Consider the following 25,267-nt stretch of genomic DNA (forward strand, 5'->3'; position numbering starts at 1 on the left):
CCAACAATCACATTCACTGGGGGTTCAGTCTTAGTAGGACCAAGGGCTTCCCCTTCCACTGGTGCTCTTACTAGGATATTCATTGCTACCTATGAGGTCAGAGTCCAGGGTCAGTCCATGTATAGTCTTTAGGTAGTGGCTTAGTCCCTGGAAGCTCTAGTTGCTTGGCATTGTTGTTCATATGGGGTCTCAGGCCACTTCAAGCTCTTCCAGTTCTTTCTCTGATTCCTTCAACGGGGGTCCTGTTCTCAGTTCAGTGGTTTGCTGCTGGCATTCGCCTCTGTATTTGCTGTATTCTGCCTGTGTCTCTCAGGAGAGATCAACATCCGGTTCCTGTCAGCCTGCACTTCTTTGCTTCATCCATCTTGTCTAATTGGGTGGCTGTATACGTATGGGCCACATGTGGGGCAGGCTCTGAATGGGTGTTCCTTCTGTGTCTGTTTTAATCTTTGCCTCTCTATTCCCTGCCAAGTGTATTCTTGTTCCCCTTTTAAAGAAGGAGTGAAGCATACACATTTTGATCATCCGTCTTGAGTTTCATGTGTTCTAGGCATGTAGTGTAATTCAAGCATTTGGGCTAAAAGCCACTTATCAATGAGTGCATACCATGTGTGTTTTTCTGTGATTGGGTCACCTCACTCAGGATGATATTTTCCAGTTCCAACCATTTGCCTATGAATTTCATAAAGGCATTGTTTTTGAAAGCTGAGTAATATTCCATTGTGTAGATGTACCACATTTTCTGTATCCATTCCTCTGTTGAAGGGCATCTTGGTTCTTTCCAGCTTCTGGCTATTATAAAAAAAGGCTGCTATGAACATAGTGGAGCATGTGTCTTTTTTTTATATGTTGGGGCATCTTTTGGGTATATGCCCAAGAGAGCTATAGCTGGATCCTCAGGCAGTTCAATGTCCAATTTTCTGAGAAACCTCCGGACTGATTTCCAGAATGGTTGTAGCGGTCTGCAATCCCACCAACAATGGAGGAGTGTTCCTCTTTCTCCACATCCTGGCCAGCGTTTGCTGTTACCTGAGTTTTTGATCTTAGCCATTCTCACTGGTGTGAGGTAAAATCTCAGGGTTGTTTTGATTTGCATTTCCCTTATGACTAAAGATGTTGAACATTTCTTTAGGTGTTTCTCAGCCATTCGGAATTCCTCAGCTGTGAATTCTTTGTTTAGCTCTGAACCCCATTTTTAATAGGGTTATTTGTCTCCTTCGAAAGAAATTGAAGAAGACTTCAGAAGATGGAAAGATCTCCCATGCTCATGGATTGGCAGGATTAATATAGTAAAAATGGCCATTTTACCAAAAGCGATCTACAGAATCAATGCAATCCTCATCAAAATTTCAACCCAATTCTTCATAGAGTTAGACAGAACAATTTGCAAATTCATCTGGAAGAACAAAAAACCCAGGATAGCTAAAACTATCCTCAACAATAAAAGGACTTCTGGGGGAATCACTATCCCTGAACTCAAGCAGTATTACAGAGCAATAGTGATAAAAACTGCATGGTATTGGTACAGAGGCAGACAGATAGACCAATGGAACAGAATTGAAGACCCAGAAATGAACCCACACACCTATGGTGACTTGATTTTTGACAAAGGAGCCAAAACCATCCAATGGAAAAAAGATATCATTTTCAGGTAATAGTGCTGGTTCAATTGGAGGTCAACATGTAGAAGAATGCAGATCGATCCATGCTTATCACCCTGTACAACGCTTTAAGTCCAAGTGGATCAAGGACCTCCAGATCAAACCAGATACACTCAAACTAATAGAAGAAATACTAGAGCAGCATCTCAAACACATGGGCACTGGAGAAAATTTCCTGAACAAAACACTAATGGCTTATGCTCTAAGATCAAGAATCGATAAATGGGATCTCATAAAACTGCACAGCTTCTGTAAGGGAAAGGACACTGTGGTTAGGATAAAACGGCAACCAACAGATTGGGAAAAGATCTTTACCAATCCTACAACAGATAGAGGCCTTATATCCAAAATATACAAAGTACTTGGTATCTTAAGAAGTAGGAACTCACCTATTTCACTTTGAGGAGACAACCAATTGCAATGGCAATAGTCTGTGTGTTTTGGAGTTTCTTGTACATCCCTAAGCAATAATGCAAAAGAAAGTTTCTCATGCCTGGATTGGAGTTGTTAAGTCTTTCGCATCACTAAAGGGAATGTTGTCAGCCTTAGATGAAGAAATCATATTTTAACTCTACATGTTTTTTCATGCACAGGCATGTATATTATAGTTTTTGATATAGCTAATAAGAGTCCTTAAGACATTTTTAGACATCCTTATTCTTATTTTACCCTCTTCCCTCGATTTTCTATAAAATATCTTCCTCTTCCCAATTCGTATCATCCCATTTCTCATTTCTTTAATCAGATCTCTTATACCCTGGTATTCCTCTCTGTATTGTGCCCACAACCCCTACACAAGCAATGATTGTTTTCATCTTTCCTAGTTTCTGCATTTATTCTAGAATTTGTATGCAATTCTGAAGATGTGGAGCATATATATATATATATATATATATATACACACACACACATATATATATATGTATATATATGGACATATATATGTGCCACATTTTCATTAACAATTCATATATGAAGTTGTTTCAATTTCATAGCTATTGTAAATAGAGGAGCAATGAAAAAATATCTGATGAGTAGGCTGTCAAGTCCTTTGGGCTTATTCCACATAGTGCTATAGCTAGGTTATATGGTAGATTCTCTTCTAGGTTTTTGAGAGGTCTCCACAGAGTTTCATAGTTGCCTCAGCAGTTTACAATCATATCAATAGGGAATGCCCATTCTCATTTTCCAGTACCATTTTCAGCTTTTTTAAAAAACTATTATTCATTCCATACCTTTACATCTCAAATGATATCCCACTTCCCAGTTAACCCTCCACAAACCCCTCATCCCATGTCCACCTCTTAGCTCTCCTCTTTGCCTCTATGAGTTTGCTCCCCCCCCCACCCACTTAACCTCTGGCACCCCACCACTCCAGCCTCTTCCTATGCTGGGCTATCAAACTTCCACAGGACAAAAGGCCTCTCTTCGCACTGATGTATGACAATGCCATCCTCTGCTATATATGTATGTGGAACCATGGATCCCTCGCTGTATACTCTGGCTACTGGTCTAGTCTTTGGGGGCTGTTTTGTTGATCTTTGCCATTCAGATTGACAAAATCACAAAGATATTTTAATTTCTCTACTCCCTAGAGATAATAAACACTTTTTGAGGTATTTCTTAGCCATGTTTCCTTTCTTTTGAGAGCATTATTCAGGTCCTGCCACACTTTTTTAAATTTTTAATAGGTCATTTGCAGTCATGTTTTTTTTTTTTTTTTTTGGTTTTTCATTTTTCTTTTATTTATTTTTTCATTTTATTTTTACGTTGCTGGTATTACTGATAATTGAATTAGCTTTTTTTGTTTATATCCACTGGCATGATCATACAATATGGGTGATTTTATTTTATATTTTAAAGATTATCAATTTATTTATTATTTTTATTTTTTAATATTTTTTACAGTACAGAATTTATCCTTCTCCTGGTACACACTCTGACTGTTCTACAACCCATACCACTTTACCCCTTTTCCAAGAATAAGTCCCCACACCCCAACACATACCCTACCAGACCTTCCCACTCCCTGGGGCCTCAAGTCTCTTGAGGGTTAAGTACATCTTCCTCTGACTGAATCCAGGCCTAGTGGTCCTCTGCTGCATATGTGTTAGGGCATCATATCATCTGGTGTAGCTGCCTGGTTTGTGGCCCAGTGTCTGAGAGATCTCAGGGCTACAAGTTAGTTGAGACTGCTGGTCCTCCTACAGGGTCAACCTCCTCCTCTGCTCTTCCAGCTTTTCCCTAATTCTACCATAGGTGTCACCAGCTTCTGTCCATTGGTTGGGTTTAAATATCTGCATCTGACTCTTTCAGCTGCTTGTTGGGTCTTTCAGAGGGCAGCTATGCTAGGTTCCTGTTTGTAAGCACACCATAGCATCAGTAATAGTGTCAGGCCTCCTCTTGGGGCCTCCCCTTGAGCTGAATCCCAATTTGGGGCTGTTGATGGATCTCTTTTCCTCAGGCTCTTCTCCATTTTGTCCCTGCAGTTCTTTCAGAAAGGAACAATTCTGGGTGAGAGTTTTTGACTGTTGGATGGCAACCTCATCCCTCCAGTTGATGCCCAGTCTGTCTACTGTAGATGGGAGCCACAAGGTCCCTCTCTCCACTCTAGGCATTTCATCTAAGGTCCCTTCCTTTGCATCCTGAGTCTCTCATCTCCCAGGTCTCTGGTACATTCTAGAGGGTCCCCCGACTCTTACCTCCCTAGATTGCCTGTTTCCATTCTTTCTGCTGGCCCTCAGGGCTTCAGTTCTGTTCACCCCAGCCAATACCTGATCATGTCCCCCTCATTCCCTTCCTGTCCCCTTTCCCACCCAGGTCCCTCCATCCCTCGATAGCTTTCTTCTCCCTGCCAAGTGGGATTGAGGCATCCTTACTTGGACCCTTCAGCTTGTTAATCTTCTTGATTTCTGTATATTGTTTCCTGGGTAATCTTTTTTTTTTGGCTAATATCCACTTATTATTGAGTACATACCATGAATGTCATTTTGGGTCTGAGTTACTTCATTCAGGATGATATTTTCTAGTTCCATTCATTTGCCTGCAAACTTATGATGTCCTCGTTCTTAACTAGAAATAGTATTTACATTGTTTAAATAAACACATATTTTCTATCCATTTTCTGTCATGGAACATCTGGGTTGTGTCCAGCTTCTGGCTATCACAAATAAGGCCACTATGAATGTAGTGGAACATGTGCCCCTGTGTCATAGTGGGGCTTCTTATTGGATTATATTCTTAAGAGTGGTATTGCTGTGTCTTCAGGCAGATGTATTTCCAATTTTCAGATGAACCTCCAGATTGATTTCCAGAATGGTTGTACCAGTTTGCAATCTCACCAGCAATGGAGGAGTGTTCTTCTTTCTCCACAGCCTCACTAACATGTGCTGTCACCTGAGTTTTTGATCTTAGTCATTCTGTCTTGAGGTGGAATCTCAGAGTAATTTTGATTTGCATTTCCCTGATGACTAAGGACTTTGAACATTTCTTTAAATGCCTCACAGCCATTAGAAATTTCTCTGTTGTGAATTCTCTGTTTAGTTCTCGAACCTAGTTTTTGACTATGAAAGACTGCTATTTCACAGCACACAGGAATGAACAACAGAGCATATATTTTAATTTTATTTTGAGATTTATTCATTTTATGTATGAAAGTTTGCCGGTATTCATCTATGTGGATCATGTATTTATATACCTAGTGCCCATCAAAATCAGAAGGTTCCATTGGATTTCTTAAAACTAGAGTTAAAATCAGTTGTGTATCACACATTGGGTGCTGCTAATTCAACCCATGTCTTCTAGAAGAACAACAAATGCTCTTAACAGCAGACCTATTTGCCTAGATTTAAGAGCATAAAGGTTTTGATTTTGCATTAATCACATGCCTTGAAATATAGATTCATAGTAAAAAGTATCAAATTTGTTTATTTCAATAATGGAAGATGGAAAAATACAATAGAGAAACTCACTGGTATCAGAATTCCTCAACCACTGATTAAATTGTTAAATTGTTAAATTGTTTTAGTGTGCAATGCATTTTCTTAATAAAATTTTTTTTCCTAAAATTATCATTCTTTTTCTTCTACATCTTTGTTAAATTGGTTATTTCTTATTTACATTTCAATTGTTATTCCCTTTCCCAGTTTCCAGGTCATGATCATCCCTAACACCTCCCCTCCAGCTTCTATATGCTTGATCCCTCCCTATCCTCCCTCCTGCATTTACAGCCCTGCCCCAACAATCCTGTTCATTGGGGGTTCAGTCTTGGCAGACAGGCTTCCCCTTCCACTGGTGCCCTTACTAGGCTATTCATTTGCTACCTATGCAGTTGGAGCCCCAGGTTCAGTCCATGTATAGTCTTTGGGTAGTGGCTTAGTCCCTGGAAGCTCTGATTAGTTGGCATTGTTGTTAATATGGGGTCTCAAGCCCCCTCATTTTCTTTCAGTACTTTCTCTGAATCCTTCAACGGGGGGGGGTGGATCCCGTTCTTAGTTTAGTGGTTTGCTGCTGGCATTCGCCTATGTATTTGCCATATTCTGGCTGTGTCTCTCAGGAGAGATATATATCCGGTTCCTGTCGGCCTGCACTTCTTTGCTTCACCCATCTTATCTAGTTTGATGGCTGTATATATATGGGCCACATGTAGGGCATGCTCTGAATGCTTCCTTCAGCCTCTGTTCTAAACTTTGCATCCCTATTTCCTCCCAAGGATATTCTTGTTCCCCTTATAAAAAAGGAGTGAAGCATTCACATTCTGGTCATCCTTCTTGAGTTTCATGTGTTCTGTGCATCTAGGGTACTTCAAGCATTTGAGCTAACATCCACTTAGCAATGAGTTCATACCATGTGTGTTTTTCTGTGATTGGGTTACCTCACTCAGGATGGTATTTTCCAGTTCCATCCCTTTGCTTATGAATTTCATAAAGTCATTGTTTTTGATAGCTGAGTAATATTCCATTGTGTAGATGTACCACATTTTCTGTATCTATTCCTCTGTTGAAGGGCATCTGGGTTCTTTCCAGCTTCTAGCAATTATAAATAAGGCTGCGATGAACATAGTGGAGCACGTGTCTTTTTTTATATGTTGGGGCATCTTTTGGGTATATGCCCAAGAGAGGTATAGCTGAGTCCCTCAATGAAGTCAATATCCAATTTTTTCTTGAGGAACCCAGTTTATTTCCAGAATAGTTGTGCAGTGTGCGGTAATCCCACCAACAATGGAGGAGTTATTCCTCTTTCTCCACATCCTCACCAGCATCTTGGTGTCAGGAGTTTTTGATTTTAACCATTCTGACTGGTGTGAGGTGAAATCTCAGGGTTGTTTTTGATTTGCATTTCCTTTTTATGACTAAAAGATGTTGAACATTTCTTTAGGTTTTCTCAGCCATTCATCATTCCTCAGCTGTGAATTCTTTTTGTTTAGGTCTGAACCCCATTTTTAATAGGGTGGTTTGTCTCCTGCCCTAACGCTCTTGAGTTCATTGTATGTTTTTGGATATAAGCCCTCTATCCAGTTGTAGGATTGGTAAAGATCTTTTACCAATCGCAGTTGCCGTTTTGTCCTAACCACAGTGTCCTTTGCCTTACATAAGCTTTGCAGTTTTATGAGATCCCATTTGTCGATTCTTGATCTTAGAGCATAAGCCATTGGTGTTTTGTTCAGGAAATTTTTTCCAGTGCCCATGTGTTCCAGATGCTTCCCTAATTTTTCTTCTATTAGCTTGAGTGTGTCTGGTTTGATGTGGAGGTCAATCCACTTGGACTTAAAAAAGTTTGTATGGGGTGATAAGCATGGATCAATCTGCATTCTTCTACATACTGTCCTCCAGTTGAACAGCACCATTTCCTGAAAATGCTATCTTTTTTCCATTGGATGGTTTTGGCTCCTTTGTCAAAAATCAAGTGACCATAGGTGTGTGGGTTCATTTCTGGGTCTTCAATTATGTTCTCTGGTCTATCTGTCATTCTGTACCAATACCTATGCAATTTTTAAATAAAGTATTGCTCTGTATCAGTTGAGTTCTCGCAAGTGGTTCCTCCTGAAGTCCTTTTTTATTTTGAGGATAGTTTTAGCTATTCTGGGTTTTTTGTGATTCCAGATGAATTTGCAAATTGTTCTGTCTAACTCTTTGAAGAATTGGATTGGTATTTTGATGGGGATTGCATTGAATCTGTAGATCGCTTTTGGTAAAATGGCCATTTTTACTATATTAATCCTGCCAATCCATGAGCATGGGAGATCTTTCCATCTTCTGAGGTCTCATTCAATTTCTTTCTTCAGAGGCTTGAAGTTCTTATTGTACAGATCTTTTACTTGCTTGGTTAAAGTCACACCGAGGTACTTTATATTATTTGGGTCTATTATGAAGGGTGTCATTTCCCTAATTTCTTTCTCGGCTTGTTTCTCTTTTGTGTAGAGGAAGGCTACTGATTTATTTGAGTTAATTTTATACCCAGCCACTTTGCTGAAGTTGTCTATCAGCTTTAGTAGTTCTCTGGTGGAACTTTTGGGATCACTTAAATATACTATCATATCATCTGCAAATAGTGATATTTTGACTTCTTCTTTTCCGATCTGTATCCACTTGACCTCCTTTTGTTGTCTGATTGCTCTGGCTAGAACTTCAAGAACTATATTGAATAAGTAGGGAGAGAGTGGGCAGCCTTTTCTAGTCCCTGATTTTAGTGGGATTTCTTCAAGTTTCTCTCCATTTAGTTTAATGTTAGCAACTGGTTTGCTGTACATGGCTTTTACTTTGTTTAGGTATGGGCCTTGAATTCATGTCCGTTCCAGGAGTTTTATCATGAAGAGGTGTTGAATTTTGTCAAATGCTTTCTCAGCATCTAATGAAATGAACATGTGGTTTTTCTCTTTCTGTTTGTTTATATAGTGGATTACGTTGATGGTTTTCTCTATATTAAACCGTCCTTGCATCCATGGACTTTACTTTATCATGATGGATGATTGTTTTGATGTGCTCATGAATTCGGTTTGCGAGAATTTTATTGAGTATTTTTGCGTCGATATTGATAAGGGAAATTGGTATGAAGTACTCTTTCTTTGTTGAGTCTTTGTGTGGTTTAGGGTATACAAGTAATTGAAGCTTCATAGGAAGAATTTGGTAGTGCTCTATCTGTTTAATTTTGTGTGTAATAGTTTGATAGTATTGTATGAGGTCTTTAAGAAGGTCTGATAATTTCGCACTAAACCCGCCTGGACCTGGGCCTTTTGGTTGGGAGACCTGAATTACTGCTTCATTTCCTAGGGAGTCATGGTGTTTAAATGTATTTATCTATTCCTGATTTAACTTTGTACCTGGTATCTCTCTAGGAAATTGTCCATTTCCTGCAGATTTTCAAGTTTTCTTGAATATAGGCTTTTATAGTAAGATCTGATGATTTTTTGAATTTCCTCTGAATCTGTAGTTATGTCTCCCTTTTCATTTCTGATTTTGTTGATTTGGACACACTCTCTGTGTCCTCTGGTTAGTCTTGCTAAGGGTTTATCTATCTTGTTGATTTTCTCAAAGAACCAACTTTTGGTTCTATTGATTCTTTCTATGGTCCTTTTTGTTTCTACTTGGTTGATTTCAGCTCTGAGTTTTATTATTTCCTGCCTTCTAATCCTCCTGTCTGTATTTGATTCTTTTTCACTAGAGGGCTTTTTGGGTGAGCTGTCCAAGCTTGCTGACATATGTTGTCTCCTGTTTCTTTCAGGCACTCAGAGCTATAGGTTTCACTTAGCAAACTTTCAAGTTTAAGTTTGGATGTTGTACCTTTGTTTTCATTAAATTCTAAAACATCTTTAATTTCTTTCTTTATTTCATCCTTGACCAGGTTTTCATTGAGTAGAGCATAGTTCAACTTCCATGTATTTGTGGGCGTTGTTTCCTTATTGTTATTGAAGACCAGCTTTAGCCTGTGGTGGTCTGATAGGACACATTAGAATTATTTTCTATTTTTCTGTATCTGTTTGATGCCTGTTTATGAATGGATTATATGGTCAACCTTGATAAAGTACCATGAAATTGTGAAATGTATATCCTTTTTGTTTAGGGATAGAATGTTCTATAATCTGTGTTAAGTCCATTTGGTTCATGATTTCTCTTATTCTGTCTATGTTCTGTTTAAATTTGTTTCCATGAACTGTCCATTGATGAATGGGGTGTTAAAATCTTTTACTATTTTTGTGTGAAGTGCAATGTGTGTTTTGAGTTTTTAGTAAAGGTTTCTTTTATGTATTTGTATCCTTGTACTTGGAGCATAAATATTTAGGATTGAGAGTTCATCTTGGTGGATTTTCTTTGATGAATGAAGGTCCTTTATCTTTTTGATGACTTTTTAGTTAAAATTGATTCATTAATATTAGAATAACTACCCAGCTTGCTTCTTTTCTGACCATTTGCTTGGAAAGTTGTTTTCAGCCTTTTACCCTGGTGGTGTCTGTCTTTTGTCTTCCAGGTGTGTTTCCTGTAGGCAGGAAAATGCTGGATCCTCATTGCTTATCCAGTTTGTTAATCTGTGTCTTTTTATTGGGGAATTGAGTCCATTAATATTGAGAGATATTGAGGAATAGTGATAGTTGTTTCCTGTTATATTCGTATTTGGAGATGAGATTATGTTTATGTGCTTGTCTTCTCTTTGTTTTGTTGCAAAATAATTAGCTTCTTGCTTTTTCTAGGGTGTAGCTTGCCTGCTTCTGTTGGGCATTACCATTTATTATCCTTTGTAGGGCTGGATTTGTAGAAGGATATTGTGTAAATTTGATTCTGTCATGGAACATCTTGGTTTCTCCATCTATGTTAATTGAGAGTTTTGCTGGATATAATAACCTGGGCTGGCATTTGTGTTCTATTAGGGTCGGTATGACAGCTGTCTAGGATCTTCTGGCTTTCATAGTCTCTGGTGAGAAGTTTGGTACAATTCTGATAGGTCTGCCTTTATTTGTTACTTGACCTTTTTCCCTTACTGCTTTTAATATTTTTGGTTGTTTTGTGCATTTGGTGTTTTGACTGTTATGTGACGGGAGTGTTTCTTTTCTGGTCCAATCTATTTGGAGTTCTGTAGGCTTCTTGTATGTTTTTGGGCATCTCTTTCTTTAGGTTAGGGAAGTTTTCTTCTATGATTTTTTGAATATATTTACTTGTCCTTTGAGCTGGGAGTCTTCACTGTCTTCTATATCTATTATCATCAGGGTTGATCTTCTCATTGTTTACTGGATTTCCTGTATGTTTTGGGCCAGTAGTTTTATCTGTTTTATATTATCTTTGACAGTTGTGTCGATGTTTTCTATGGAATATTCTGCTCCTGAGATTCTTTCTTCTATCTCTTGTATTCTGTTGGTGATGCTTGTATCTGCAGCTCCTTGTCTCTTCCATTGGTTTTCTATATGCAGGGATATTTCCCTTCTTGCTTTCTTTTTTGGTTCTATTCCCATTTTTAATTCCTTCACCTCTTTGATTGTGTTTTCCTGTAATTCTTTCCCCGATTTTTTTGATTCTTCTCTAAAGGCTTCTGGTGTTTATTTGTGTTTTCCTGCATTTCTTTAAGGGAGTTCTTTATGTCTTTCTTGAAGTCCTCCATCGTCATAATCAAATGTGATTTAACCTCTTGATCTTTATTTTCTGGTGTGTTTGGATATTCAGTCTTTGCTTTGGTGGGAGATTTGAGCTCCTTTGATGCCATGTTGTCTTGGTTTCTGTTGTTTGGGTTCCTACGCTTGCCTCTCACCATTATTTTGCTCTGGTGTTACCTTGTTCTGCTATTTCTGACAGTGGCTAGACCTTCCTATAGGCTTATGTGTCAGGAGTGCTGTAGACCTGGTTTCCCGTTTTCTTTCAGCCAGTTATGGGAACAGAGTGTTCTGCTTTCAGGCATGCAGTCCTTTCTGTCACCGGTCTTCAGCTGCTCTTGTAGGCATATGTCCTGAGTCCACCAGGCAGGTCACTTGGAGCAGAAAAGTCGGTTTTACCTCTTGTCTTAGGCCTGAAGTCTCTCCGTGATGCCTGGTTTCAGCTCTCTGTGAGGGCAGCAACCAGAAGGGCCTGCCCTGCCTTCTCTTGGGTCCCTGTGCACAGGGGACCCAGATGGCACTAGGAGTTTTCCTCTATAGTCAGAAATGTGGGCAGAGAGTAGTCTCCTCTGGCTTCCCAGGCGTGTCTGCCCCTCTGAATGTCTAGCTCTCCCTCCCACTGGATTTGGGTGCAGGGAGCTGTTTGACAGTGTCCCTTCAGATCTGGGTACAGTCTGGACCTCAGGGGACCTGCAGCTTGAGTGCCCCGATCTTCCGTTCCTATAGGCCCTATACAGTTTGCTCTTGGGGCAGGGATATGGGCAAGGGTGTACAGTACTCGCTGTTTCTCCTGCCCTGTAGTCTCAGGAGTGTCCACCTATCTGGGCAATGAGATCTCTCTCCCATGGGGTTTGGGAGCAAGGAGCCAATAAAATGTTTTTTTAAATAACTAGAAGAGATATGTTGAGTATTCTCCATAGAAAGCAACAATACATGTTTGAGTGTTGAATATACTAATCACCCTGATTTGATAATCACATATTATATTCAAGTTTTTTAAAAAACCATACCATACCTCAAATACTTGTATATATATTCTCATACTTAATATAATCAGAATTTTCTTAATAGTGATTTTATAATGTAAATATACTTAGTAACAATTAGTTGTATAATAATGTGGTTGAAAATATGTTACGTGTGTTTTTCTCACTAAACCTGACAAAATGATCTTGAAATCTAAAATAGATTTAATTTACAAATTCTAATATTCATTAAAATAAGTGTATTAATATTTTTTGACATTAAGTGATTCAATATTTTGAAAAAGTATATTATTTTTTTTTTCATATTATTTTGTACCAATGTTTTTTTTTTCTTTTTTGGCAGGAGGGTGATGCAGGTTCTAGACTGGGTTTCTCTATGTAGCCTTGCCTTTTTTGTAATACCCTATGTAGAATAGGCTCGCCTGGAACTCATAGTCCCATCCGCCTCTACCTCTTGAATGTTGGGATTAAAGGCACTACTACCTGGGTTTATTTCCATTTTAAGAAGACTATTTTAAATAAAATATTGTTAAACTGGATGAAAATAGAAACTCAAAGTAAATTTTAATTTAAATGTATCTAGTAACATTTTAACTGTTTATTTCTGAGAACTGAAGACTAGATAAAGCTGTTGATTCCCCAGAGATTTTGTATGCCAGTGTTACTCCTTCAACTTAGCTGCTTTTTGTATAAAACCTTAGAATATAGAAGAAAGAATAACCTATATCAAAAGAGCTATCATAAAAGCACGAGAAATCTTTGATATACCTAAGCCTAATGTACACTGTAATGACATTTTCCCAGTAGCCTCTTACATAAAAGACAATGCACAGGCATGGAATCAAAGTATAGAAAGTTTTATTGAAGTTTGTTTCTCCTCTTCTCAACGTTGTCCCACAATGCAGTTCTTCTTCTTCCTCAAAGCCATACTTGAGTAGCAAAGGTCCATGCTTGCTAGTATTTGACAAATCATTTTTATATCAAAGCAATTTCAATGTTGTGAAGGATTAGAAAAACAAACAAAACTGCATTTGTACCAGTGTTTTCTGCAGGTACAAGAAAAGATCTGGGGGTTGGGGAAGCTTCTACACTTAAAATAGCAAAAGCTAGACAAAAAGTTTGATTTTTTTATATTCCCCTGAATGCTCTATTTGCAGGGTATATTCAAGTTGGTACAGGAAAAAATTATATAATAACCTGGATATATTGTTTTTAGACATAACTTGAAACCGTTAAGAAATAAGGTTGTTAGATATCTAGTAAAAGTCAAGTATATACCAGCAAGGAAGAATGAATCTCCCAGAGACCACAATTGGATGTCTGGTGAGGAAAAAAAACAGACATTTAAATGTAGAGCATAGGAAAGATGCCAGGAAGGTAAGATTCCCTCCATGAATGGATCCATCTTGAGAGCATCGAAATTCATTTGTCTGAAGGGAGAGAGCCTGAACTGAGAATCCCCAGCAGTGAAATCCCTTTTCCAATGTAACCTCCTAGGGAAATGCTTCCTCACGATCACCATGAAAGACATAAAAAGGCCTATGGCATTGTGGTTCCTATTGGGGTAGCAGGCCACATTTCCAGTTGTCACAGGTATCTTCACAGGTTGCACAGGTTGTTGTTATTGTTGTTGTTGTTGTACTGTGGTGGTAGGTATGAACAAGGTAAGGTTGAAGAGTCATTTAGTCTTGGGCCATGCTTTCAGAAAGCTACTAAGAGTGGACAATATGTGGAAGGGTTAGAGTGTTTGCAAGGAGGATTTGAGAGGACATTGTATGAAACTATGAAATGAAACCTTGATTACAACTGAGCTCATATTTAAGAGAGTGCCTGAGTCTTAGATTTAACTTGACCCTTACATGTTCGAAACATATTAGATATTAAAAATATTGTTATTTTCATGATGGACTGAATGCATTTTACATTATAAGATAGTTATGTAACTAGAGTCAAAAGTAGAAGATAAGTGCTTATAAGTGTTATGTTTACAAGAGATGGGTATGCAGGAATTGCTACCGATTAATAGCTTGATGGAGCCTAAAATCATCTAAGAAACAAAATTTTGGGCATGCCTTTGAAGAATTATGTATATTAGATTAATTAAGGTTATAAAAATATTCTGGTATCACCAGTCCTTTTCCTAGGATAAAAAGCATACTGAGAACTAGTAGTCTTGTTCTCAGCTTTCTGACTGTGGAGGCAGTGTGACAAGCCACCACCTGTTTCTACTATCATTCCCTTCTGTTGTGTACTGCATCTCCAGTACTAACTTCTCAGAGTTAGACTTCACTGAGGAATTTTAGAGACATTAGTGGGTTTAAAATAAATGCCAAATACTGACAAGTGAACTCTTATGTGAGAATTTGATATCTGGTAAATGAAATCTATCTCCACAACTAACTGACTCATCCATTATTAAGTGTCAGTGGCTAGCAAGTTGTTGTTATCAGATCAAATATAACACTGCTTCCAGTTCATAGAAAACTAAAAGCAAATTAGTTTTATTGGAAAATATGGGTTGCAAATTAAGAGAATTACTTTCATTTAATAACATAAACATATACACATATAATGGTTAACTATGGAAAGTTCCCACCTAGGTTGATTTTAGGAGGCACTGCAAGAAGTCCACATAAACCAAATTACCATATCCATTTAACATGAATATAATATTATTTGTCAGTTATACTTCAAGGTGTAGAATTGAAAATATATTTAAATTATCATTATTCTGTATTAGATGAAGATTTCTGTTACTCTGTATTTTCTCAAGTAATATTAAAGGGAATAATGGTATAGAAATCTTCCCAAAATATTTAATAGTGAAGTTGCAGGTGAAAGAGTACTACCAGTTTCTGTAATGTATATTGATTATCTGTGGTCCATGAGAAATCAAGTATTCTACTTTCAGTTGTAATTTAATTCTGACTTGTGGAAATAACAGAAATGTGTTCTGAACATAGCTTTTCTCATTTCTAAAATTTTCGTGGAAAATAGGAATGAGTGAAGGATTTGAAGCATATCGCTAATGTTTACCTTTATTCAATTGGATCGCAAATACTAGTGTTTAAAAAGCTATTGGGAATCTTTGCGTTTTTGGAAAGTTTGAAAATGAAGAAAAATCTATTCAACAATAGCAATGAATTTTGTCTAATTTAGTGGTGAGATCACCACCAAATTTTGGATAGTTTTTCCGATAAATGCCTGATGCCCAGATACTTTTAACTTATTAGTTATAGTATAGTAATCCCTTTGGAACTTGAGAGGTTTTTATTATTATTATTTTGTTAATACCATAGATTACAAGGAATAGCATGCCATTTGAGCCTGAGTACCCTTACATGTTCTTCATCCTTTGTTAAACATTTGAACAATGCATACAGAATGATGTGGTGGCATGAGTCTGAAAGCCTAGTACTTCACCAGTAGAGGAAGTAGAATCAGACTTCAAAGTTAACTTCTTCTACATAGATAGTTTACCCTGGGACACATTCATGAGGCTCTTTATAAAAAGTGGGAAGGAAGGAAAAAAGTAAGGAAGAGAGGAAGGGAGAGAGAAGGGAGGGAGGGAGGGAGGGAGGGAGGGAGGGAGGGAGAGAAGCAAAGCAGGGCAAGGGAAGGAAAACTGAGTAATGCCATAATATCAGATTTCTATTTATTAGTACATAAAACAGTGTTTTTCATAGTTGCTCATGCAGAAATAAGACACAATTCACAGTTATTTTTAAACCAAATGGATATATTTTATAATGCTTTGTTTCATTTCTGTTGCTATAATAAAATACTTGACTAAAAGCAACTTAGGAATGAAAAATATTTATTTCAGCTTATAATAATGGATTAGTCATTATTGTTGATAATTCAAGGCAGGAACACCAAATTGCTACTCACATTACATCTATAGCCAAGAGCTGAGAGAAAGGAGTGTACGCATACATTACTCAAACACAGATTAGGACTCTAGTAAGAGAAGGGTGTCTGCCATAGTTAAACACATCAGTTAATGTAACTAAAATATTTCTATATGCAGAGATAGTCCCATAGCCAATCCAGTGTAGATACTCTTCCCCGAATGGGCAACACTACCAAAGGAAACCATCATACCTATTATTCATGAAAACCATATTTTAAAAATAAGAGCATAGTTTTGTTTTTCTTCAAATTGTTATATTATATTTCAAAAATTTAAAAATGATATATTTCTTTTCCTTAGATATGCCACCTGAAAGATGGATAGTGAATTTTGACTCAGACCTTCTTGATGGCCTTGTGTTTGCTACACAGCTGGCAGCATACTGCCCATTTTTGGTAAGAGTTACTTCATTGTCTAGTGGTAGTCTTCTGAATAACAATAGTTATTGGTTATGATTTTCTGTCAACTGCCTTTTTAAATGCCTTAGTAGTGACTCAAAAACATTAATGCTACTACTTACCATTGACTTGTTGTTTATACTTAAGTGTTGATACATTATTCTGTTTCACATGCTAAAATCCAAATTATCCTTTGTGGTACTATAAAGAAAACCTACATTTATCTGTTTTTATTCCATTAATTAAAGCTCTATTTGCTTTAACTTCCAGATTGAGTCTTATTTTATAAATATGTACACACGACCAAAACGTCCAGAACAATTTTTGCACAATTGCTTGATTATTATAAACAGTCTTCGTGAAATTGGATTTGATTTAAACATACAGGTCAGTACCTTCATATCTAAGTGCTTTCAAAGTTTATGCATTTTATTTCTTTAATTTGCTCATTTATACTATCCATGTGCTTACATATTTAAATTTAATTTTAGGCTTATGTTTTCTGAGTTGAACTATGGAAATTCATATATGCCTACCAATTAATGCGCTGGATATTTAAAAACTAAGTAATTGTTTGATATTATATATAATCGTACTGTTTTAGAATCAGTTTTAGAATCTGGACATGAAAAAACTTTATTTTGGAATAAAACTGTATACACACACACACACACACACACACACACACACACATTGACCTGAAAGTAAGGTTTCTGTTTGGCATTTCATACCAAATTTTCACTGATGATAATAAAAAATACATGCTATGTTCTTATATTCTGTACCCTCTGTTACTTGTTGGTAGGAGAAGATAAAATATATAATTTGTTACTTAGATTACATGAATCATTAAAATATATGTGCATTATAAAATAATGGTCATATGTAGATAAATATTAATAGGAATGTTAAAATGTAACAAAAGTCAGATGAAGGAAGAAATCACTGTGATCAAATCTATTCTACCTAACATTGTAAATACCAGCTGTCTTAGTTGATTCAATTGGATTTGGATTAGTCAAAAAGAGACATCATTTTTTATTGTTGCCTCAAGGAAATGGTGTGAACCAACTAGAGAGAGAAAGAGAAAAAGTGTCAGAATAAAATACCAACTAAGAATTTTGTTCTGTAGATAGATTTGCCTTCTTAAAGTTTTGTATTAGAGACATAAGCATAGATATATGTCAGAAATTTGAATGTAATAAAATTAAATAAAGAATTGCCATGTTGTATTATAGAAATAAAAACCTGTAATTTTATAGCATGGGTTAACATTTTAACATTTAACATTTTTAAAAGATATTTTAGTTTACATTTCCCATTTTATTCCATTACCTGATTTCCCATCCATAAGCCCCCTATCCCATCCCCCTCCCTTTCTTCTATAAGGGTGTTCTCCCTCCCCAACCACCTGCCCTTCCTGCCTCACAGCCCTGACAATCCCCTACATTGGGGGGTCTGGCCTTGGCAGGAACAAGGGCTTCTCTCCTACTGGTGCTCAGCAAGGCCATCCTCTGCTGTTACGTGCAGTTGAGCCATGTGTACTCTACGAGTAGTGGTTTAGTCCCTGTGAGCTCTGGTTGGCTTGGTATTGCTGTTTTTATGGTGTTGTCAGCTCCTTCGGCTCATTGAATCCTTCCTGCAATTCCTCCAACTGGGACCCCATTTTCAGTTCAATGGTTTGCTGCTAGCATTTGCCTCTGTATTTGTCACAGTCTGACTGAGTCTCTCAGGAGATGGATATATCAGGCTCCTGTCATCATGCACTTCGTGGCTTCATCAATATTGTCTAATTATGGTGACTGTATTTATATATGGTCTAGATCCCCAGATGGGACAGGCTCTGAATGAACATGCCTTCAGTCTCTGCTCCAATCTTTTTCTCCATATCCCCTCCTATGAATATTTTTGTTCCCCCTTTTAAGAAGGGCTAAACCATCTGCACTTTGGTCATCCTTCCTGTGCTTCATGTTGTCTGTGAATTGTATCTTGGGTAATCCGAACTTCTGGGCTAATATCTACTCATCAGTGAGTGCATACCTAATGTGTGTATTTTTGTGATTGGGGTACCTCACTCAGGATGATAGTTCCATTCATTTGCCTATGAACTTAATGATGTCATTGTTTTTGAAAGCTGAGTAGTACTCCCTTGTGTAAATATATCACATTTTCTGTATCCATTCCTCTGTTGACGGGCATCTGAATGCTTTCCAGCTTCTGGCTACTAAATAAGACTGTTAGAAGCATAGTGGAACATGTGTCTTTGTTTTATGTTGGAGCATTGGGTATATGCCCAGGAGAAGTATAGCTGGGTCCTCAGGTAGTTCAATATCCAATTTTCTGAGGACCCTTCAGACTGATTTCCAAAATGGTTGCACCAGTTTGCAATCCCACCAACAATGGAGGAGTGTTCCTCTTTCTCCACATCCTAGCCAGTATCTGTTGTCACCTGAGTTTCTGATCTTAGCCATTCTGACTGGTGTGAGGTAGAATCTCAGAGTTGTTTAATTTGCATTTCCCTGATAACTAAGGATGTTGAATATTTCTTCAGGTACTTCTCAGCCATTCATTATTCCATAGCTGAGAATGTTTTGTTTAGCTCTGTACCCCATTTTTTAATAGGGTCATTTGACTCTCTGGAGTCTAACTTCTTGAATTCTTTATATACATTAAACATTAGCCCTCTATTGAATGTATAATTGTTAAAGTTCTTTTCCCAATCTGTTGGTTGCCAATTTGTCCTACTGACAGTTTACTTTAACTAACAGAAGCTTTGCTATTTTATGAAGTCCCATTTGTCAATTCTTGATCTTAGAGCATAATCCATTGGCGTTTTGTTCAGGAAATTTTTCTATGTGCTGATGTGGTCGAGGCACTTCCCCACTTTTTCTTCTATTAGTTTCCATGTATCTGGTTTTAGGTAGAGGTCCTTGTTCTACTTGGACTTGAGCTTTTTACAAAGTAATTAAAATGGATCAATTTGCATTCTTTAAAGTGCTTACCTCCAGTTGAACCAGCACCATATATTAAAAATGCTGTTTTTATGTCCACTGTATGGTTTTAGCTCCTTTGTCAATGATCAAGTGACCATAAATTTGTGGTTTCATTTCTGGTCTTCAATTCTATTGCAGTGATCTACCTGCCAGTCTCTGTACCAGTACCATACAGTTTTTAGCACTATTGCTGTGTAATACAGATTGAGGTCAGGGATGGTGATTCTTTTATTGTTGAGAATAGTTTTTTACTATCCTGGGTTTTTTTGTTATTACACATGTTTTTTGTAAATTGCTCTTTCTAGGTCTACGAAGAATTGTATTGGAATTTTGATGGGGATTGTATTGACTCTATAGATTGCTTTTGTCAAAATGGACATTTTTACTATATTAATCCTGCCAGTGAGCATGGGAGATCTTTCCGTCTACTGGGATCTTCGTTTCTTTCTTCAGAGACTTTAAGTTCTTCTCCTACAGATCATTTACTTGCTTGGTTATAGTCACACCATGATATTTTATATTATTTGTGACTATCATAAAGGTTGTCATTTCCCTAATTTCTTTCTCACTCTATTTATCCTCTTGAGTTGAGAAAGGCTTGAGTTAATTTTATACCCAGCCACATTGCTGAATTTGTTTATCAACTGTAGGAGTTCTCTGGTGGAATTTTTGGGGTCCCTTAAAATCATCTGCAAATAGTAATATTTTAACTTCTTCCGTTCCAATTTGTATTCATTTGTCTTCCTTTTGTTGTTCAATTGCTTTGGCTAGAATTTCAAATACTATATTGAATAAGTAGGGAGAGAGTGGGCAGACTTATCTGGTCCCTCATTTTAGTGGGATTAAGTCAAGTTTCTTCCATTTAGATTTATGTTGGCTATCTGCTTACTGTATATTTATTTTACTATGTTTAGTTATGGGCCTTGAATTCCTGATCTTTCCAAGACTTTTATCATGAAAGGGTGTCGAATTTTGTCAAATGCTTTCTTTGCATCTAATGAAATGATCATGTGGTTTTTTTCCTTCAGTTTGACTATACACTGGATTACATTTATGGATTTCTGTATACTGAACCATCCCTGCATCCCTGGGATGATGCCTAATTGATCATGATGGATGATTTGTTTTGATGTGTTCTTGGATTCGTGTTGCACAAATTTTATTGAGTATTTTTGCATCAGTATTCATAAGTGAATTTGGTTGGGTTTTTGTGTGGTTTAGGTATAAGCATAATTGTGTCTTCAGAGAAGGAATTGGATAGTGTTTCCTTCTGTTTCCTTTTATTTATAGGGAGGTTGAATAGTATTTTGTTAGTCTTCTAGAATATCTTATAGAATGCTACAGAAACCATCTGGTCCTGGAAACCTTTTTGGTTGTAGACTTTAATGACTGGTTCCTATTTCTTTAGGAATTATGAGAATGTTTAGTGTTTTATATTGTCCTTAATTTAATTTTGGTACCGATATCTGTCTAGAGAATTGTTACTATTTTAGACAATTTTTACAGGTTTGTTGAATATAGTCTTTGTAGTATGATTTGTTGAATTTTGAATTTTGTCATCATGTCTCCCTTATCCTTTCTATTTTGTTAATTTGGATAATGTCTTTCTCCCCTCTGGATAGTTTGGCTAATGGTTTATCTATCCTGTTGATTTTCTCAAAGAACCAGCTCCTGGTTTTGTTTAGTGTTCATATAGTTTTTGCTGTTGTTATTGTTGTTCTTGTTGCTGTTATTGTTGTTGTTGCTGTTATTGTTGTTGTTGTTTCTATTTGGTTGATTTCAGCCCTGAGTTTGAGTATTTGCTGCAGTCTACTCCTCTTGGGTGTATTTGCTTATTTTTGTTCTAGAGCTTTCAGGTATATTGTCAAATTGCTAGTGTTTGTTATTTCCAGTTTCTTTTTGGAGATACTCAGAGGTATGAGTTTTCCACTTATCACTGCTTTCATTGTCTTCCTTATATTTTTGGTATGTTATTGCCTTGTTTCATTAAATTCTAAATGTCCTTAATTTCTGTCTTAATGTTTCTTCTTTGACCAAGTCATCATTGAGTAGAGAGTTGTTCAGCTTCCATGTGTTTATGTGGGCTTTCTGTTGTTTTTCTTGTTATTGAAGACCAGTCTTAGTCCATGATGATCTCATAGGATGCATGGGATTATTTCAGTCTTTTTGTATCTGGTAAGGCCTGTTTTGAGACTGATTATATGGTCAGTTTTGGAGAAGGTATCATGAGGTGCTGAGAATCAGGTATATTCTTTTGTTTGAGCATGAAATGTTCTATAGATACCTTTTAGAACCATTTGCTTCATAACTTTTTTTTATTTTCCCTATGTAGTCATTTATTTTGGTTCCATGATCTGTCCATTGAGAAGAGTGGGGTGTTGAAGTTTCCCACTAGTGTTTTGTAAGGTGCCTTGTGTACTTTGAGCTTTAGTAAGCTTTCTTTTGAGAATGTAGGAATGTGGGTACCCTTTTATTTGTACTGTTGATGTTCAGATTTTTCCTTTGACAAGTTTAAAGTGTCCTTTTTTATCTTCTTTGATGACTTTTGGTTGAAAGTAGATTGTATTTCATATTAGAATGGCTATTCCAGCTTGTTTCTGAGGGTCACTTGCTCAGAAAAGTTTTTCTAGTCTTTTACTATGAGGTAGTGTCTACCTTTGTCGGGGAGGTACGTTTCCTGTATGCAGCAAAATGCTGGGTCCTGTTTACATTTCCAGTAAGTTAGTTTGTTTTTTTATTTTTTATTGGGGATTGATTCCATTGATGTTAAGAGCTATTAAGGAAAAGTGATTGTTGCTTTCTGTTATTTTTGTTGTTAGAGGTAGATTATGTTTGTGTGGTTATCTTCTTTTGGACTCTTTGAGAGAAGATTGCTTTCTTGCTTTTTCTAGGGTATGGTTTCCCTTGTGTTGGTGTTTTCCATCTTCCCATTAAGTATATTATTTTGTTTTTATGTCAACATTTCCATTCCATTGTTCAATTGAAACACTTATGAGTGGTTTGATATAATTTAGTAACTGTTATCCTTCATTTACTCCTTGTACGTTATCCATACATCCTACTACTTATGTCTTTCTTTTGTGAACCTAGGCCATCGACATCTGTGATCCAAACCCAATTCTGATGCTAATGCTCTGTGTTTACATGTATGAGAGGCTCCCTACATACCTCCCCAAGAAAGTGGTCCCATTCACTTGTACTCTATATGATGTTGTAGTGGGACAGGTAAGAGTACCTTTAGAACTAACACTTATATATAGTGAAATAGTTGAGTGTTTTAGATGTTTGTTTCTTTTAAATAAAATTAAAACAAATGCCTTTGTGATGTAGTTATACTAAGGTTGAGTAAACTTTGTCAATTATTTTCTTCTAATAAAAGAAGAAAAATGGATAATTTCAGTTAATAATCATCACTTCCTGTAAAATGATTGCTTTATCTTTTGTGGTTTACAGAGAATTATATTTTTCCATGTGCAAGTTTAACATTTTGAGAGGATTCATATTTGCTGTTTCTCAGCCAATTTTATGTATTTCTCTTTATATTAATTTGGGGTGGAATATAATGGAATACTATACTTTCTAGTCCTCTAGAATTTATCTTTAAAGATAAGATTTGACTGGTAGTTTGTAAGTATTTAGTTAATTATTAGAAAATTTCAGGTATTTTTAAATCAAAATATAGATTGCTCAGTTTGGAAGATAGAAAAGCAAGGCTGCTTTTCAATATTCATTAGAATTGGAATGTTACCTCTTGTTTAATTTGATTTGTTTAATTCTTTGTCAGAACAAAATAAGTATAAATGTAATTTTTCAGGAGTGTTCATCTTAGTAATTCTCTAAATGCTATATTAGTGAAGGATGTTGGCTAATAAATATAATTGCCCTTGAGATTTTTTGCCTAGAAAATAAATCGTAATTTAGAAGTGTCTTGTTCAAATTTTAAGGAACTAAACAGTCTCAACAATTTTCTGTGCATTTATTTTTTGTGTCATGTTTTTATCTCTTCAGACTTCTTGTTTCCTCTTATTCTCACTTTCTGTGTTTATGTTAGTGTATGTGTGTACATATTTATATTTGTGTATACATGTGTGCTCTTATGTGTGTTTGGAAGTCAGAAAACAGCTATGGGATTTGGTCATCTATTTCTGTTGCATGGTTCCCACAGATGAAACTCTAGTTTGCAGGCTTGGCTGCAAATATCTTTACCTTTTCATATCTAACCAGCCCTTGTTTCTTCTTCCAGAAAGTAGTGACTATGTATTGAGAAGATGCTAAGTGATTGACCATGTATTTGTCAAGAATAGGATTTTGAGGACTAAGGACAAGGTTAATATTATAATAAATTAAATGCTTTCCTTTTTTACTATGTTTGTGTAGGAACAGATAGTACCCAGATCTTTAAATATTTTCAGCATATTATCATCCATTTGTCTGAATGCCCAGTCTAATATTAGCTAGTGATTAAATAACTATGAATTAATATCTTAAAATTATAGTCCATTAACATAAGAACCTAATATCTTATGTATATATTTACTAAAAATAATATTTATATATGCATTTTAGTCAAGAATCAATATGCAAGATTGCTTTTACAAATATCGGGTAATTTTTAAGAAACAACAATAATTAAATATCAGTGCTATATAGAACTTAAGTATAAATTTCAATTTAAAAAATAACAAGGGTTGGGGATTTAGCTCAGTGGAAGAGTTGGGGATTTAGCTCAGTGGTAGAGCACTTGCCTAGCAAGTACAAGGCCCTGGGTTCGGTCCCCACCTCCGGAAAAAAAAGAAAAAAAAACCAAAATTTGAAATTACTAAGAATTTTAGCTATCCTTGTATGAGTCACTACTTTAAATAATAATGTTAAAGTGATCTAATGTAACCTTCATTAATCCATCTCCATTTCCAAATTAGAGAGATAGCTCAGAGGTTAAGAGCACTGACTGCTTTTCCAGAGTTCCTGAGTTCAATTCCCAGCAACCACATAGTAGCTCACAACCATGTGTAATGGGGTCTGATGTCCTCTTCTGTTATGTATGAAGACAGCTACAGTGTTCTCATGTACATAAAGTAAATAAATCTTTAAAAAAAGAAATTCACACAGAAGTTTCTATTCATGTGTCAGATAGGAAATCATAGCATATTAAAAGCAGTAAAAACAGATAAAAACAGATTGCAGTCATTTACTGTGATTATTCACATGTAATTGAACTTTCTTTTTAAAAAAAATGATCAGAAAATCGAAATGAACAATATGGTGCAAATTAATTGAACACCTTTGTGTCCTCTGTCTCTTGTAAAATACTGAATATACTTGTCATCATTAAGATGCCAGGGAGAGGTATGAAAGTCCCAGAACTATAAAACATTTGCAGTTTACAATGTAACACTCTATGTTTTCTTCTAAAAAGAAAATGTTACTTATATTCTGGGATCAAAAAGCATTTTCTATATAAATACTTGAAATGTACATACATACATACATGTATACATTCATTCACTGTAAAATGGTACACCAAAAGAAATTGATTTGCATTAATACACTTATTCTATTAGTTACCATTTTTTTTTTACTGAACTAAGATAATAATTTTCTTCTTTAGATCTTTTCCATATTCTTTGTGAGGTATTGGAATGTGAGGTTTTGGATGTGTTACAATCGTTTCACTTTTCAAATACCTGGACTTTTCCTTGGGATTAACCATTGTCCAGTAATACCTTATACTGAATATTGTCT

At 36.3% G+C, this 25,267-nt stretch overlaps 1 protein-coding gene across 1 annotated transcript; it reads left to right on the forward strand.

Annotated features, from left to right (window-relative positions):
* Window positions 1-16,436: 16,436 nt before the first annotated feature.
* On the forward strand, window positions 16,437-23,808 carry LOC116889049 (cilia- and flagella-associated protein 47-like). The gene is made up of 4 exons (XM_032890239.1): window positions 16,437-16,529; window positions 16,803-16,919; window positions 22,616-22,750; window positions 23,769-23,808. Exons 1-4 carry the CDS (start codon window positions 16,437-16,439, stop codon window positions 23,787-23,789), a joined length of 366 nt encoding a protein of 121 aa, XP_032746130.1. The 3' UTR covers window positions 23,790-23,808.
* Window positions 23,809-25,267: the final 1,459 nt, after the last annotated feature.

The sequence above is a fragment of the Rattus rattus genome, chromosome X (assembly GCF_011064425.1).
Source record: "Rattus rattus isolate New Zealand chromosome X, Rrattus_CSIRO_v1, whole genome shotgun sequence".
Taxonomy (NCBI): Eukaryota; Metazoa; Chordata; class Mammalia; order Rodentia; family Muridae; genus Rattus; species Rattus rattus.

Excerpts from the sequence above, each read along its gene's own strand:
- LOC116889049 (XM_032890239.1), top strand. The coding sequence starts at position 16,437 with ATGCCACCTGAAAGATGGATAGTGAATTTTGACTCAGACCTTCTTGAT. Across the intron at positions 16,920-22,615 it reads GATTTGATTTAAACATACAG|GCCATCGACATCTGTGATCC; the intron begins GTCAGTACCTTC and ends TTGTGAACCTAG. Across the intron at positions 22,751-23,768 it reads ATGATGTTGTAGTGGGACAG|AAAGTAGTGACTATGTATTG; the intron begins GTAAGAGTACCT and ends TTCTTCTTCCAG.